A 13235-nucleotide genomic window follows, 5' to 3' on the forward strand; every position below is an offset into this window, starting at 1 on the left:
TGATGGTGGCCTTGGACCAGTGCATATGGAGGGACAAGAGGGAGCCCGCTTCCTTTCTGGGTCTCTCTGATGGAGGGGCTGTGCCAAACGGTGAGAAACATTTCTCTCCCAACCCCCCCTTTCCAAATGAAAACCAGCAAAGCCTGCCGACCGTTGACAAACAGCCCGGCCTGAGCCCTGAGCCTCGGCCTCAGACACACTTTGCAGAGGAGCTGGCTCACGGGCAGGTGGTCCCAATGTTGCCAACGTGCCACGAGGAGCGTGGATTCAGTAGCTTGAATTTCACTGTGGAGGAAAAACCAGCGAGGCCGATGACCTGCACTCAGAAGGCCCGGGTGCAGGAGGGCTGCCGGGGAGAGGACGGGGCGGTGAGGCGGTCCTGCTGCTCCCGGGCCAAGCCCGGCGGAGGGACGGGCCTGCTTCATAAGTAATACATCTGTTCCCACCTTTCTCAAGGTTGAGCAGCACACTTGCACCATGCTTCTTTGTACCTCTACGTGCTGAGAACCTAAATTTGAAGGCTCTTTGGAAAATTCTGGTTCCTATTAAAAAGAAAGGCTCCTCTCTTAGCTTTTAAACAATGAGATCACCCACCTCAGCTGCTGCTCCCCGGGAGGACAACCCGGCACTGACGGCTCAGGGGACGCACACACGCCGGCCCCGCACTCAGACGGCGCCCATCTGGCTGCGACACAAGCATTCCAAACAAAGTGTGTCTCCTGCTCTGCATTATTTATTTCTTAAGTTAGAGTATACATCGAATCCAGCCAGGATATAATGGGCACGCAGCTCTGCCTGTCGTTACACCACATTAAGAAAATAGCTTTTCATATTGCATTTCAACCGTAGTAACACCATTCTGGAAGGAAAAAGTCCCCTTGAGCAAAGCTGTAAAGTCCCCTCGAGCAAAACCCCATATGAGAGGGGTTTAGAGGCAGTTTCCCCAAAAGATTCTTTGTTAAGTGACCCCTTGATGCAAGGAGTGATTCCCGAGAAGCGCGGCTTCTAAAGAGGACGTGGATTCTAAACTCACACTTCAGAGAGACAGGGTTCTTGCTGTTCTGTGTGACACCAAACTGACCGTCCTTTTGGACGACGAGTCCTCCAGCACAGGGCAGAGCCGACTCTGTTTCTGGTTTCACTGCTCTTGCTCAAGCAGTGCCCTCGGGTTCTGGCACTGGGTTGTGGGCACCAGCTGGACTCGCCCCTCTCTGCCCACACAGGCCGCACGGCCCACCTTTTATAATGGCCTCGGCATCGGGGGAAGGAACAGCTACACGCTCGAAGCCACAGTGACGCAAGGTGGCTGGAGAAGCGCGGTGACCGATGGGCTCCCCTGGCGCCCAGCCATCACCCGCTCCGCCCGGACGTCCTGCTTCTCGCCCGAGGCTGGAGGACCGCAAAGGAGAGTGTGGGACACCAGTCAGCACACCGCGCGGGAGCCGGTACACATGGCGGGACATGCAAGTCACAGATACCTTCCCTCAAAATAAAATAATCTTAATAAAAACATAATTTAAAGGAAGTGTCAAAAGCTGAATGTAAAATCAAAGCTGTAAACTCCTGAAGTCCAAAGGCTCTCTTCAAGAATCACCCCTGTTTAAAAAAAAAAATTGACCGATTATATGATGTATGTTAAAGTAGAGACGTTAGGATTTGTAGTCAGCTGCTATGGTAAACTATGTCTGGTTTTTATCGAGGACCAGTCGTAGTAGGAGCCTAACATGAATGAGAAGCTAAATTTCTGATTCCTATGGAATTATACATTTTCAAGGTCTTACATGGACTCCACCTCTGCCCCAATACAAGCGTTCTTTTCCACAGCACCAGGCTCTTAACAGTGCCACTGACAGGGAATACATGCTCCAGGGGAGGCAGTTAGAAATTCCATATCATTGACCAAATATCTACCCCTTTACTGTTACAAAGTTTCCTTTCTCTCCACGGCAGTTACTTAGACTATCAAACTGCCTACAGCAAACTATCTGGTGAAGATTAATGAGTCCATCAGTGCTAAATGCTGACCTGGCAGAGTAGGCAACCAATGCCCTCCTCCTGATTTAGACCTACTTCTCATGTCGCCCACCCGACTAAGCTTATCACAGGCCAGGCAGCTAATAAGCCAAGGTTGAGGAGCCATGGGACCGTGAGACCAGACCTGCGAGTGAAGAGGCCCCCTGGTGGAGAAGGCAAGGTGTGCAGGATTCAGGGAGGTCACCTGCCCGAGCCTGAGGCGGCAGCTCATCTTACCTGTAGGGGGACCCCCACATCCCTGGTTCTCCCTTGGACCCCACAAAGTTCCGGCTGACGCCCCAGCCCTCTTCTGAGTGTATATTTCTGCCGACAGTTCGCTCAGTTATCTTAATGGGAATTTATACAATTCTCGGCAGTCGCCCACAGCTACTGCGCTTTACAAACTTATGTGGTCACAAAAGACAAACATTCCAAGTTTGTTCAATAACTGCTCCGATTTTAACGGATTTGAAAAATAAGCAGCAATCAACACAAAAGTGTTGTATGTATTGGTTTTAAAGCACTTCCTGGGGCTTCCTTGGTGGCACAGTGGTTAAGAATCCACCCGCCAATGCAGGGGGCATGCCTTTGATCCCTGGTCTGGGAAGATCCCACATGCTGCAGAGCAACTAAGCCCGTGCGCCACAACTACTGAGCCTGCATGCCGCAACTACTGAAGCCCACGCGCCTAGAGCCCGTGCTCTGCAACAAGAGAAGCCACCGCGATGAGAAGCCCACGCACCAAAACGAAGAGTAGCCTCCGCTCACCGCAACTAGAGAGAGCCCGTGCGTAGCAACAGAGACCAATGCAGCCAAAAAAAAACAAAAAATAAAAATATTTTTAAAAATAAAGCACTTCCTGGGCCTCCCTGGTGGCGCAGTGGTTGAGAGTCCGCCTGCGGATGCAGGGGATGCGGGTTCGTGCCCCGGTCTGGGAGGATCCCATATGCCGCGGAGCGGCTGGGCCCGTGGGCCATGGCCGCTGGGCCTGCGCGTCCGGAGCCTGTGCTCCGCGACGGGAGAGGCCACGACAGTGAGAGGCCCGCATACCGCAAAAAGAAAAAAAAAAAAAAAAAAAAAAAAAAAAAAAAAAAAAAAAAAATAAAGCACTTCCTGACGCAAGCTTGAGGGTCTTCAGAAATGAAACTATGCCTTCATACCTGTCACCTCCTTCAAGATCTCCAAGTTTACGGCTACATGAAATAACACGGCTCTAAGAATCCAGTTCCCCCAGATTTGGTCAGATTGGCACCTGAATGTAGCAATCGGCAAGGAGACAATTGCCCTGTGCCTGGTGTCCCCCTGCTGGAGTCCCCAAAGCAGGATGGGCAGATGTACTGTAACTGGGACGGGGCGGGGGGGTCTCACCCATTTGATGCCCATGCTGACCTGACCACTTACATCCTCTGGCAGATGAAAATTTTCAACCTAAACTTTCATGATACCCTTACAATTCCAGTGTTATCACCACTGAAAACAAAACAAAACTAAAGCTTAAAAATATCACTTACATTACCATCAGTCATGGTTTATTGATGGAAACTTCAGTTCAGTGATTTCAGAGTCAGGGGAGCTGCTCCCACTTCTGTCACTGTAGGTGTCCCTGTAGAATTCAGATGGTTTATTCATCAGCTCCCACCAAACACGCGCTTTACTTCCCTCATTCTATAGCCACCACTACCACAGGGATGCTTGTCTGAACACAGCAGAAATCAGAGACATTATATATTTAGCAGAAAGCTGCAGAGGGATTTTCTTCTTCTTGTTACAGAAGATACACATTCGCTTTATACTTCAGTCATGATGCCCTAACCACCAAGACAGGGTAACCGACTGGTTCCAGATAAAGGTAGCAGTGGGGCACGAAATCCACCCAGGCTGTGGCCGACACCCCAATGAAAAAACAGTTCCCCATTAACCACAGGGTCCCGGATGTAATCGTGGCACCAGATGCTGCAGAGGGGGAGACCTGGCCACCATGCCGGGTGGCTGGGGAAGACCAGGGGTGGCACAGAAGCAGCCTGAGAAAACCCCAGAGAAGGAGAGGATGCTTGCGTGTCAGCATGAGAAGAAGCGCCCCAGCAAGGCTCCCCGTTCCTGTGGTTTTGCTCATCACTGACGGTGTGATGATGGCCCGCTGGAAGGCATCAGTGACCACTCGAGGGACTAAGGGAGCGTAACCCCACCTGGGCGAGAGCCTGCAGCCTTTCTGGAGGTAATGTGGGAGCCTCCCCACGGAGGCCAGGAGGAGGCCAAAGTACGGTGGGGAAGGCTTGATAGGTCTGGACAGGAACTCAGGGTGATACTGAACTCCAACAAAAAAGGGATGATCTGAAACAGAAATGCGAAAGAACCAGCCTCACTGTGTGTCTGCATAACATGTGAAAGATGGGGAAAAAATCTTGTTAAATGCTCCACATTTCTGCAGACCCTAAAATGATTTGAAAACAACTTCTTATTGGGAGCCTGGGGAGAGGCAACCCCAAAGCACGGGAGAACCGATGCTCTCCCACCTGCACGTGTCACCCTGCAGCCAAAGGCGCCTCCTCTCCAGGTTCCTGCCACCCTTCCCCTCGCCACCGCCCCCCCCCGCACCCCCGGCTCCCTGACTTGTACGGGATTGAGTCCTGCAGGTCACGTGAGATTAGACTTGAGTACCAAGTCCATGCTCTCATTCTGGAGAACGAGGACCTGAAGCCAGAGGTCAAATGGCAAGGCCGCAGCTCAAGGGTGAGCTTCCCAGGGCTCCAGAACCTTGCTCACCAAGACCCCTCCCTGCTCCCCAGACAGCGCCGCTGCCTGATGTGGTTAGGTCAAGGACAACAACTTATATTGCTGTGTTTTCCCCACATGCCAAGAAAGCCTGACTAAGTTCCCCACTAAACACAACGGCCCAAGCGATCACCTTCCAACTCCACAATTTCCATTCTCTCTCCTTCAACATCTTGGCCAACAAACTTCAAGCCTTGCTCCTCCAAACACTTTTTCAAGACTGGATTCACCTGTCGAAGCATGAAGAACAATTTTGCTGGGCTCTCTCAGCTGACTGTGTTTCCAGCGTAACAGAAAAGAGAAAATGTGAAAGGTCACAAAGCTCAAATCCTCACCTCAAATCTGTGGCGGTGCCTCTCTTCCAGGTAATCTGCATCTCCGTAGAGTTTCCCTGGCAAAAGAAGCAGGCTGGCGTAAAGGATTCCAATTTCACAAAGGAGGCTATTCACAACCACATCCTGCTTCCTGGGTTGCTTATTATCACCTACACGGCCAGGCCCTTTGAAGGTTACTTCTATGACTCTCCTACCGACCCCACCGCCTGCTCTAGCAGCACAGCTCAGACTAATTCTTGGGCCTTGACTCTTTGCAACCAAGGAAAACTAACAGAAACAGACTTTCACCACCACCTCTCACACGTGACTACAGAGGCACAAAGCGCTCTGGCGGCGCCCAAAGCGCTCTGGCGGCGCCCAAAGCCGCCCGGCACCTGCTGTGCCCGGGGACCCAGCGCGGCACGTGCCAGCGGGTGTCTTCCCTGAGCCAGGTGAGACCCCCAAACCACAGGACGTTAGAGCCAGAGGACTGGACGACCACCTACTCAAGTGATGCAAACTACAGTGCCTCCAAACCCCAGATAGATGCAAGGGTGCCCTGCCAACAGTGACAGTTTTCCCAGTGGAAAGAAAAGAAAATCCAATCGAGTTCTTTTAAATATTTTCCTCCTCAAATTTCCCCTACGTCTTCAGCATATATTAGTGCTTGCAGAATAAAATCTATTTAGGTTGAACCGGATGAAACTGCCATCTTTGTGGGACAAAAGTCACCAAGATCAGCAGTTTCATGTGGTTCGACCTAACAGGATAGGAAAGTTAAGACTGCAGTGGACTTCACCTAACCGCCTCATTCTGCTGAGTGGCCCACACCCAAAGTCCCCCAGGTCCCCCGCTGTATTGCCTGTGACCTTTCTAAGAGCCACAGTGCTTTCTTTGGCTATTACAGTGCATCCTAAGGAATGTCACCAGGAGAGGAAAAAAGAACTTCAAAAGAACAAAACCAAAAATGCCAGCCTGGCCACAGCACCAAGACGTGTGTCCTGGACATGCCAGCCACAGGCTGAGCCCACGGGAGGCAGCTCTTACTCATGACAGAGTTCGTGGTCTGGAACAGGGTTCTCCTCTTGCCCAGCCTCATGGTTCCGCCCATCTGGCCAGGGTTGTGTTCTGGCATGTCTATGACCTGGAGACGTTCCAAAAACAAACATGTGCTACCAAACCCCGCTTCCGTTAGGAGACAGACCGTCCATACTGAGCGAAGTGAGCCTGTGAGGGGGCCCAGCCTTTCCTTAGAAGTGACACTTGCAGAGGAAAAGGCCTACCAATGATCATTCTTAAACCTTTGTTGGGTAAGTGTTTAATCCTCAGCCCATTCTCCTGAGCCACAGGACCAGACACAGCTGCCCCCTCCCCTGGCACTTTGGATCCTAAGTGCCTGTTCTAATAAAGACTAACACAGCAGTGTGGATACCAAACCAGACATGTGCGCACACGTTTCCTCCACTAGACTGACAGCTGCTCAGAGGAGAGGGATGCTCATCTGGGGTTGGCTGTGAGCCAGGAGAATTTGGTGAACATCTGTGGGACGCGGAGGCCGAGGCCCCCCAGCTGTGACAACCCAGCCCACTGCCCGCTCCCCTGAGCACCTTCTGACCTGGGAGACCTTCTCTGTGCTCCCCTACCTCCCCAGGGTCCCACGCTTCAAAACCTCTGCTCTTTTCTTCCTGAGGTCTAAGTATTAGCAAAGTTCAATTTCAGGTCAATAAACACATACTAATGCTGTTCAAGTCCCCTGAGGTCAAGAGTCTTGTCCACCTTGTTTATCACAACGTCCTCAGTATCAAGAACTGGCCTGTCACTCCTGGGCTGGGGATTCAAAGATGAATAAAGGCATTGTCTGTCCCCCACGAGCCACATTCCTCTGATGGGAGACATAACACGAGGAATGCCAGCCTCCTAGGGCTCGGGCCTACGTCAAACAATCAGTACTAAATTCCAGCAGTTCTTTAAAAAAACACCCATCTCCAGGGTTGTTGGGGATTAAGTGAATTAATATATACAAAGCAGTGAGCACAGTGCCTGGTACATAATAAGTGCCTGCCTAAGTGTTTCATGGCAGTATTGTTCTAAAGCGCTCCTGGGAGGTAAGAGGGCAGGGGTGGAGAATTACTTTAATCAGGCTGCGGTGGCACCTGTCTTAAAAGCTTTCTGTGGCAGACTGGGAAGAGCAGTGAGATATTACACGATGAAAAAGAAAAGTTCTCCCTATCTGGGACGTCTGAAAGTGCGGGACCTCAGGGCTCTTTGGAATGAACCCAGTGGTCTCATTTCCCACCTCCAACCCTCAATCACTTTCATAAACGCCCCTTCCACACCCTTCCAGATGCTCCAGACCCTGGACTCACCACAGGATGATTGGTGTTAGGGTCAAACTCTGTAGAATTGGCATCTGAGAAACCAAAATACCTTTGTTATAAAAATAGTTACAACAAAACTGATTTTTTAAAAGTTTCATTCCTAAGCTCTAAATCACAATTTCCCTCCTCAGTTTAAAGTTATTCAGTGATTAGAACCAAAACCAGGGATAACATTTTTAAGATATAAGATACTCAACACACAAACACAGGTGAATTTTTTCCCATTAAACTTGTAACTCTCTGGGGAGTCAAGCTGTACAAAATGGGGAAATCGGAAAATCAAACCCGATGGCATAACCTCATAATCCTTATTTAGACAGTGCATCCTTTTGACGGCTCTTATATTGTTGTCTCAATTTTTTCACTTTTCGTCTCAGACTGTATCTCTCCTCAATGGGCAAATACCGTTGCTCCATTACTTTCATCCTCAGCATCTTATACATTGCACGACCCAACTGCCCCACTCAAGAGCTAAATCAAAAATTAACCTTTCTATCCTTTACTGAATTTACCGACTAACCATAAGGGAAACCACTGAAGACTAAAAGGGAAAGAACCAAGTCCCTGGCACTGCGCGTCTGCTTGCTCTTTCTGTGCGACATGCAAGACATCGTTCCCCTCTGGGGCCTACACGAGGGCCAGGCCTCAGATGCGAGTCAGCTCATCACCAGGTCACTCATCCACCTGGGGACCCCAGTGGGTGCAGCAGCAGGAGATCATGGCTGTGAAGGGGACCAGGGTGCCTGAGGGCCACCTCTAGGGTGGCAGATGGTAGGACAGTGCCTGCCAGGAACTCAGAAGCCAGCACCAGGGAGCATGATGCCTACAGAACTGAGCCACCGTCCCCTTGGGGTTACTGTGAAAAACGTGACGTGAACCCAGCCCTAACAGTCAGCTGGGCACAGGGAATCATACTGGTAAAGGTGGGCGGTCTTTCTATTCCTCGGGTTGCTCTGCTGAGTTTTCTTAGAGCTCATAAGGGTCCTGTAGCAGGCCCTTCCCTTGGCGGCCCCGATGGGGCCACTGCACCCCAGGGCTCACGCCGTGTATGGCCCGCTGCCCCACTGGCTGGGCTCGGCCGTGGGACACGAGCAAGCTCAGTAAGAGCCTGCACAGCAAGCCTGTCATTTCGGGAGCCAGGCAGTCACCACGCTGTGAGGAAGCTCAGCTGAAGAACTGGTGAACGATGAGACCGAACCCCTGTCCCCGCTGGACAGGATGAGCTCAGACACACCACGTGAAGCAGAAAACCACACAGCCAGTCCACTCAACCTACAGAGTGCTGAGAAATGGGAAACCACTGAGTTCTCAGTCTGGACGCAGTAATATAGTCTGTGAGGCATGGGGCCAATATTAGTGAGTATTCCCCAAGTGCCAGGCACTGTGCTGGGACTATTTATAGGCATTATTTCATTCAACTCCTACAACCATATAACATAGGTACCACTATGACCCCCATCTTACAGAAGAAACAGAGGTCCAGAAAGACTAAGTAATTTGCCTAAAATCACCCATCCTGAGTGATAAAGTCAAAATCTGAGCCCAGGTCTGACCAGCTCCAGCACCCAAGTTCATAATAACCACACAGCCTCACACCAGCCAGAGTTAGTTTTCTCGCCGGACACCAGCTCAGGGACGGTGGCCGTGATGACAGGAGTGCGGGCATCGCCAGAGCAGCAGGTGCAGGGGCGGAGCCAGGCGACTTGCTCAGCCATGTTCCCTCCTCCAGTGGTTGGCAGTTCCCTTGGAGGACAGCGCTTTCCCTCAATAAGTTCAGCAGCTCCCCTAGCTGCATCTGCGAGGTACTGAGAAACCGGGCCTGGCCTCCATGGCTCCCCCTCACCCAACAGCAGCCAGAAACATTTAAGTGAGAATTTAACGAATTTTTAAGTAGACACTTACTTACCTTGCCATCCCAGCACATTTCTTGAAAATTCAACCACTGCCAACTGCATTCCTAAGCACACGCCTTGCAGGTGGAGGGGAAAAACAAATGAAACTCCATTGAAAAGTCAGTTCCCACATTTCCAACCCGCCTACGTGGACTCTGTGTCCTGATTGTTCCCAGAATTCCAATTACAAACTCTCGTAATTCCCTGCTATAAACATGCAGCCCCCTGCTATGTTTTATCTGTACCAGATTTCAAAAACGGGGTGTAAGAGTATATGATGATTCCAGGTTTTAGAAGTCATGCGATTTTAGAAATAAATACTATTCTCTTCAGTTACTTTAAAATTCAAGTCTTCTTACCCTCTCTCATTAAGTTCCCAGTTACAATTGGTCATGTTGAAAATGACTAAAATTTACAGCAGCAGGAAGCATCCAAAATCATTCTGCCCAATTAGACAGCTGGTGTTCCAAAGAAGCATATAAAACGCAGTCTCACATGTCCTGCCAAACAGCTGGGTTCAGTAAATGGACAAGATTTCCTAATTGCTATTTCATTCTCTCAAAATTCCATGACAGCCACATGGAGCTCAAGCTTAAATTCTTCCTTTTAAAGACCAGTTTGAATTTCTCAGAAAACAGAACCAAAAAGGCTTATACTTGAGTTGCTATCTGGAAAGATGGCATCTATGTTTGGTTTCGATGATCTCCGTTTTGTTTACAGGCTCCCACGGGGAACCTTTTCTTGTCTTTCCTAGTCCTTACCCAAAAAAGGCTTCTTCTGTTTCCGAGCCCAGGAGATCGCTTGGATTTTTCCTTCGGTCCCTCGGACACCAAATCCTCCTGGAACCAGTACGCCACTGTGCAAGAGAGCATACCACAAACACACTCCAGTCCAACTCGCAATAACCCTCCAAGGAGTCACTTCCAAGACAGTGGTGCCATGAAGTCACTCCACACACTTGGCTGCTGGGGCTAGGACTGTGATTTCAACACTGCCAGTGAGCTGTGTAGAAACACTATGGACTTAGAAAATGCACACAAAACCATCCACTTTTCTTACTAACATCAGAAAATGCTTATAACCAGTTAAGAAAAAAAAAAAAAAAAAAAGATGGTGTACATAATTGTAATACCACCTCTACACAATATCTGTCCCAGGCAGGGATTCTTTCTTTAAGTTTGCAATTTTTTTTACCTCTTGGCTTGAAGTGCTCCCCTGAGTAGGAAGGGGGCCTTTGCTGGTCAGTTCGGCGTGCCACACTGACCATGGCTGTATGGCTCCATAAGATTCAACTGTTCTAGTGAACTAGATATTCAGGCTGATTTTTTACTATTGTAGACAAGGGCTGCCCAAAACAAACTATTTATGAGACTCGACTGACGGGTACTCAGCAAATGTTCTGGATGAAACACCTTTAAATAATAAGCCTTATCCACAGATGCATTCAGTAAACATTATCAATAAAATTAGAACTAGTTTTCTTTACATTTAACGAAACTGATAAGCTGTATTTTTGTGAGGCTTCAGTCGTCCAGTATGTATGTAGTCCTTTCAACAATTAAAAGACATTTATACAAGCCGATTACCTACCACCAGCACAAGGAAGCACACTTGGTTCATTAAGACAAACCCCAAACACCTGGAAACCAAAGGTAGCGAGTTCTGCTTACTGAGCGCTGCACAGCTTCTGCCAGGCCTCGTGGTAGCGCACGGGCTCCTCCTGCAAGGTGCTCGGCTCCAAGTCCGTGGAATCTATGTACTGGGAGTGGTCAGAGCGGAGAGAAAAGCAGCGGCCTCGTGACTCCTGAGCTCATTAGTTCTCATGATTTCTAAACAATATTACCAACACTGCATCTTTCTTAATTTTAAAATAAAGTTTAAAAACAACCTTAATGTATTTACACTTACTAATCTTTTTAAAATAAACGTTAAGATCTTTCTTGTATTTTAAAATATGGGTTTCCTTCTGAATCATTTAATTCCCAACTCTGGCTGTCCATCTGCTCTATACTCAGTCCGCTAGCGCAGACCCTGAAGTCCTCTCTGTTCAAGATGTCTCCCCCGGTCCATCTTCCCCCTAGGTCACTTCTCATTTTTCTCAACTGTGTTGAAGTATAATTTACACACAGTGAAACACAAGCATTTTAAGCGTGCACTTCATGAGTTTTGTCCCACACGCACACAAAGATATGACCACCATTTCGATCAAGATCTAGAAAGTTCCTGTCACCCCCCTCCAGTTCCCTCTGCCCCCCTGCCAACACTGTCCTCCCTGCTTCCTGCCCCAGACAATCTTGGCTCTGCTTTCATCACCACAGGCTGTAGCTCCTCTAGAACTTCAGACAAATGGAACCATGCAGCGTATAGCCTTCTGTGTCTGCCGCCTTCAGCTCCGTGCAATGTCTCTGAGATTCACCCGTGTCGTTGTTGTGTATCACCACGGAGTTTATTCCTTTTTACTGCTGGGTACTTTCCTACTGTAGGAATACACCACATGACATGTTTATCCACCGACTCGTCCTGGACTTCTGGGCTGTCCCCAGATTTTGGTTGTTATGACTAATTGGTCCATTTGTATAAAAATAGATTCTTTTGGTGGACATGTTTTCATTTCTCTCGAGTAACTATCTGGGAGTGGGATTGCTGGGTCACACACAGTAGGCGTGTGTTTACCTTCATATGAAACCGCCAGACTGTTTTCTCAAGCAGCTGCACCAGTTTACACTCCCACACCCTCACTGACACGCTCAGCCACTCAGGTGGGTGGGTGTTGGTATCTCACTGAGACTTAATTTGCATTTATCTCCCTGACAACTAAAGGCGTTGAGCATCTTTTCGTGTATATTATGTGCATCTTCTATGAAGTGTCTGTTCAAATCTTCTGCCCACTTTTTTATTAGGTTGTTCATTTTTTTCCTGCTCCTTCCTAATACCCTGCGGTGACTTCCCTGAACCCCAGGGCAAAATCCAGGAGTGGCCCAGTTGAGGGGATTCATGACCAGGCCCTCGCCAGCCTGTCTCCAGACACCCTCCAATTCACACTTTTCCATCCACTGAGTTCCCAACCATTCCACACCTCCAAGTCCTTAAATATGCGCTCCCTGCTGTCGGGAATGCCCTTCCTCGCTGCCTTATCCATCTTCCCAACCTGCCCACAGGCCCCTCCTCACATGTCTTCCAGGGCAGGTTCGCCCCCTCTTCTGCCTGCTCCCTTCACACCTGAGAGACCTCACTGACTCGGATTTCCCTCTCGGCCTCCACCATCTAACACATGATCGGCACAGGCTACCTCCAAGGAGATAAAATAAATGAATGATCGAAAGAACTAGCAAAAAAATAAGTCAGCGCAGGGTAATGAGATCCCACAATTCTTAAAACACGTATAACAGCTCATCCTCTCGGCACCTGTTCACCAGCATAAAGCAAGCTACATTTTCATGCCGAGAAGCCCCTGGAACGTAGGAGGCCAACCCCAGGTGCCAACAGCGAGGGCAGCTGCCCGGGGCCATCAGCTCTGCCCCCTCCCCGCCCAGTCAACACCCCTCAGCACTGAGCTCCAGCTTCACTTCTAATTTCCATCTCTTCCTGAAAAGCTCCATCTGGGAGCTACCTCGCTGGGGAAAAGGTATAAAGGGACAAGTGGAAGAGCTGACACATATGGTACTTCCTCTCTGCCAGGTACAGTTCTAAGCACTTTATATGAACTCATTCAATTCTTATCATAAGAGCCCTGTGACAACCCTTTTTAAAGATGGGAAAACTGAGACCCAAAGAGGGCTAAGTAGCTTGCCCAGCGTCACACAGACTCGGAGGCCTGGCCGCCTGGATCCAGAACCCCTGCCCTGAACCTTGACACTCCACTGCCT

The 13235-nt window shown here is 49.4% G+C and overlaps 1 protein-coding gene across 2 annotated transcripts in view; it reads right to left on the reverse strand.

Moving 5' to 3' along the window:
• Window positions 1-721: 721 nt before the first annotated feature.
• Window positions 722-13235, reverse strand: part of CTPS1 (CTP synthase 1) — a 31144-nt gene continuing 18630 nt past the window's right edge. For both annotated transcript variants that reach the window (XM_081223901.1, XM_081223900.1), the window contains exons 10-19: window positions 11040-11128; window positions 10131-10225; window positions 9384-9446; window positions 7466-7509; window positions 6147-6243; window positions 5121-5176; window positions 4919-5015; window positions 4200-4344; window positions 3525-3616; window positions 722-1596 (exon numbers count right to left, since the gene is read on the reverse strand). In XM_081223901.1, coding sequence (XP_081080027.1) covers window positions 3532-3616; window positions 4200-4344; window positions 4919-5015; window positions 5121-5176; window positions 6147-6243; window positions 7466-7509; window positions 9384-9446; window positions 10131-10225; window positions 11040-11128 — 771 coding nt within the window. In that variant the 3' untranslated portion in view covers window positions 722-1596; window positions 3525-3531. The remainder of the gene's footprint in view (window positions 1597-3524; window positions 3617-4199; window positions 4345-4918; window positions 5016-5120; window positions 5177-6146; window positions 6244-7465; window positions 7510-9383; window positions 9447-10130; window positions 10226-11039; window positions 11129-13235) is intronic.

The sequence above is a fragment of the Mesoplodon bidens genome (genome assembly GCF_964165515.1).
Source record: "Mesoplodon bidens genome assembly, chromosome: 2".
NCBI classification, from domain to species: Eukaryota; Metazoa; Chordata; class Mammalia; order Artiodactyla; family Ziphiidae; genus Mesoplodon; species Mesoplodon bidens.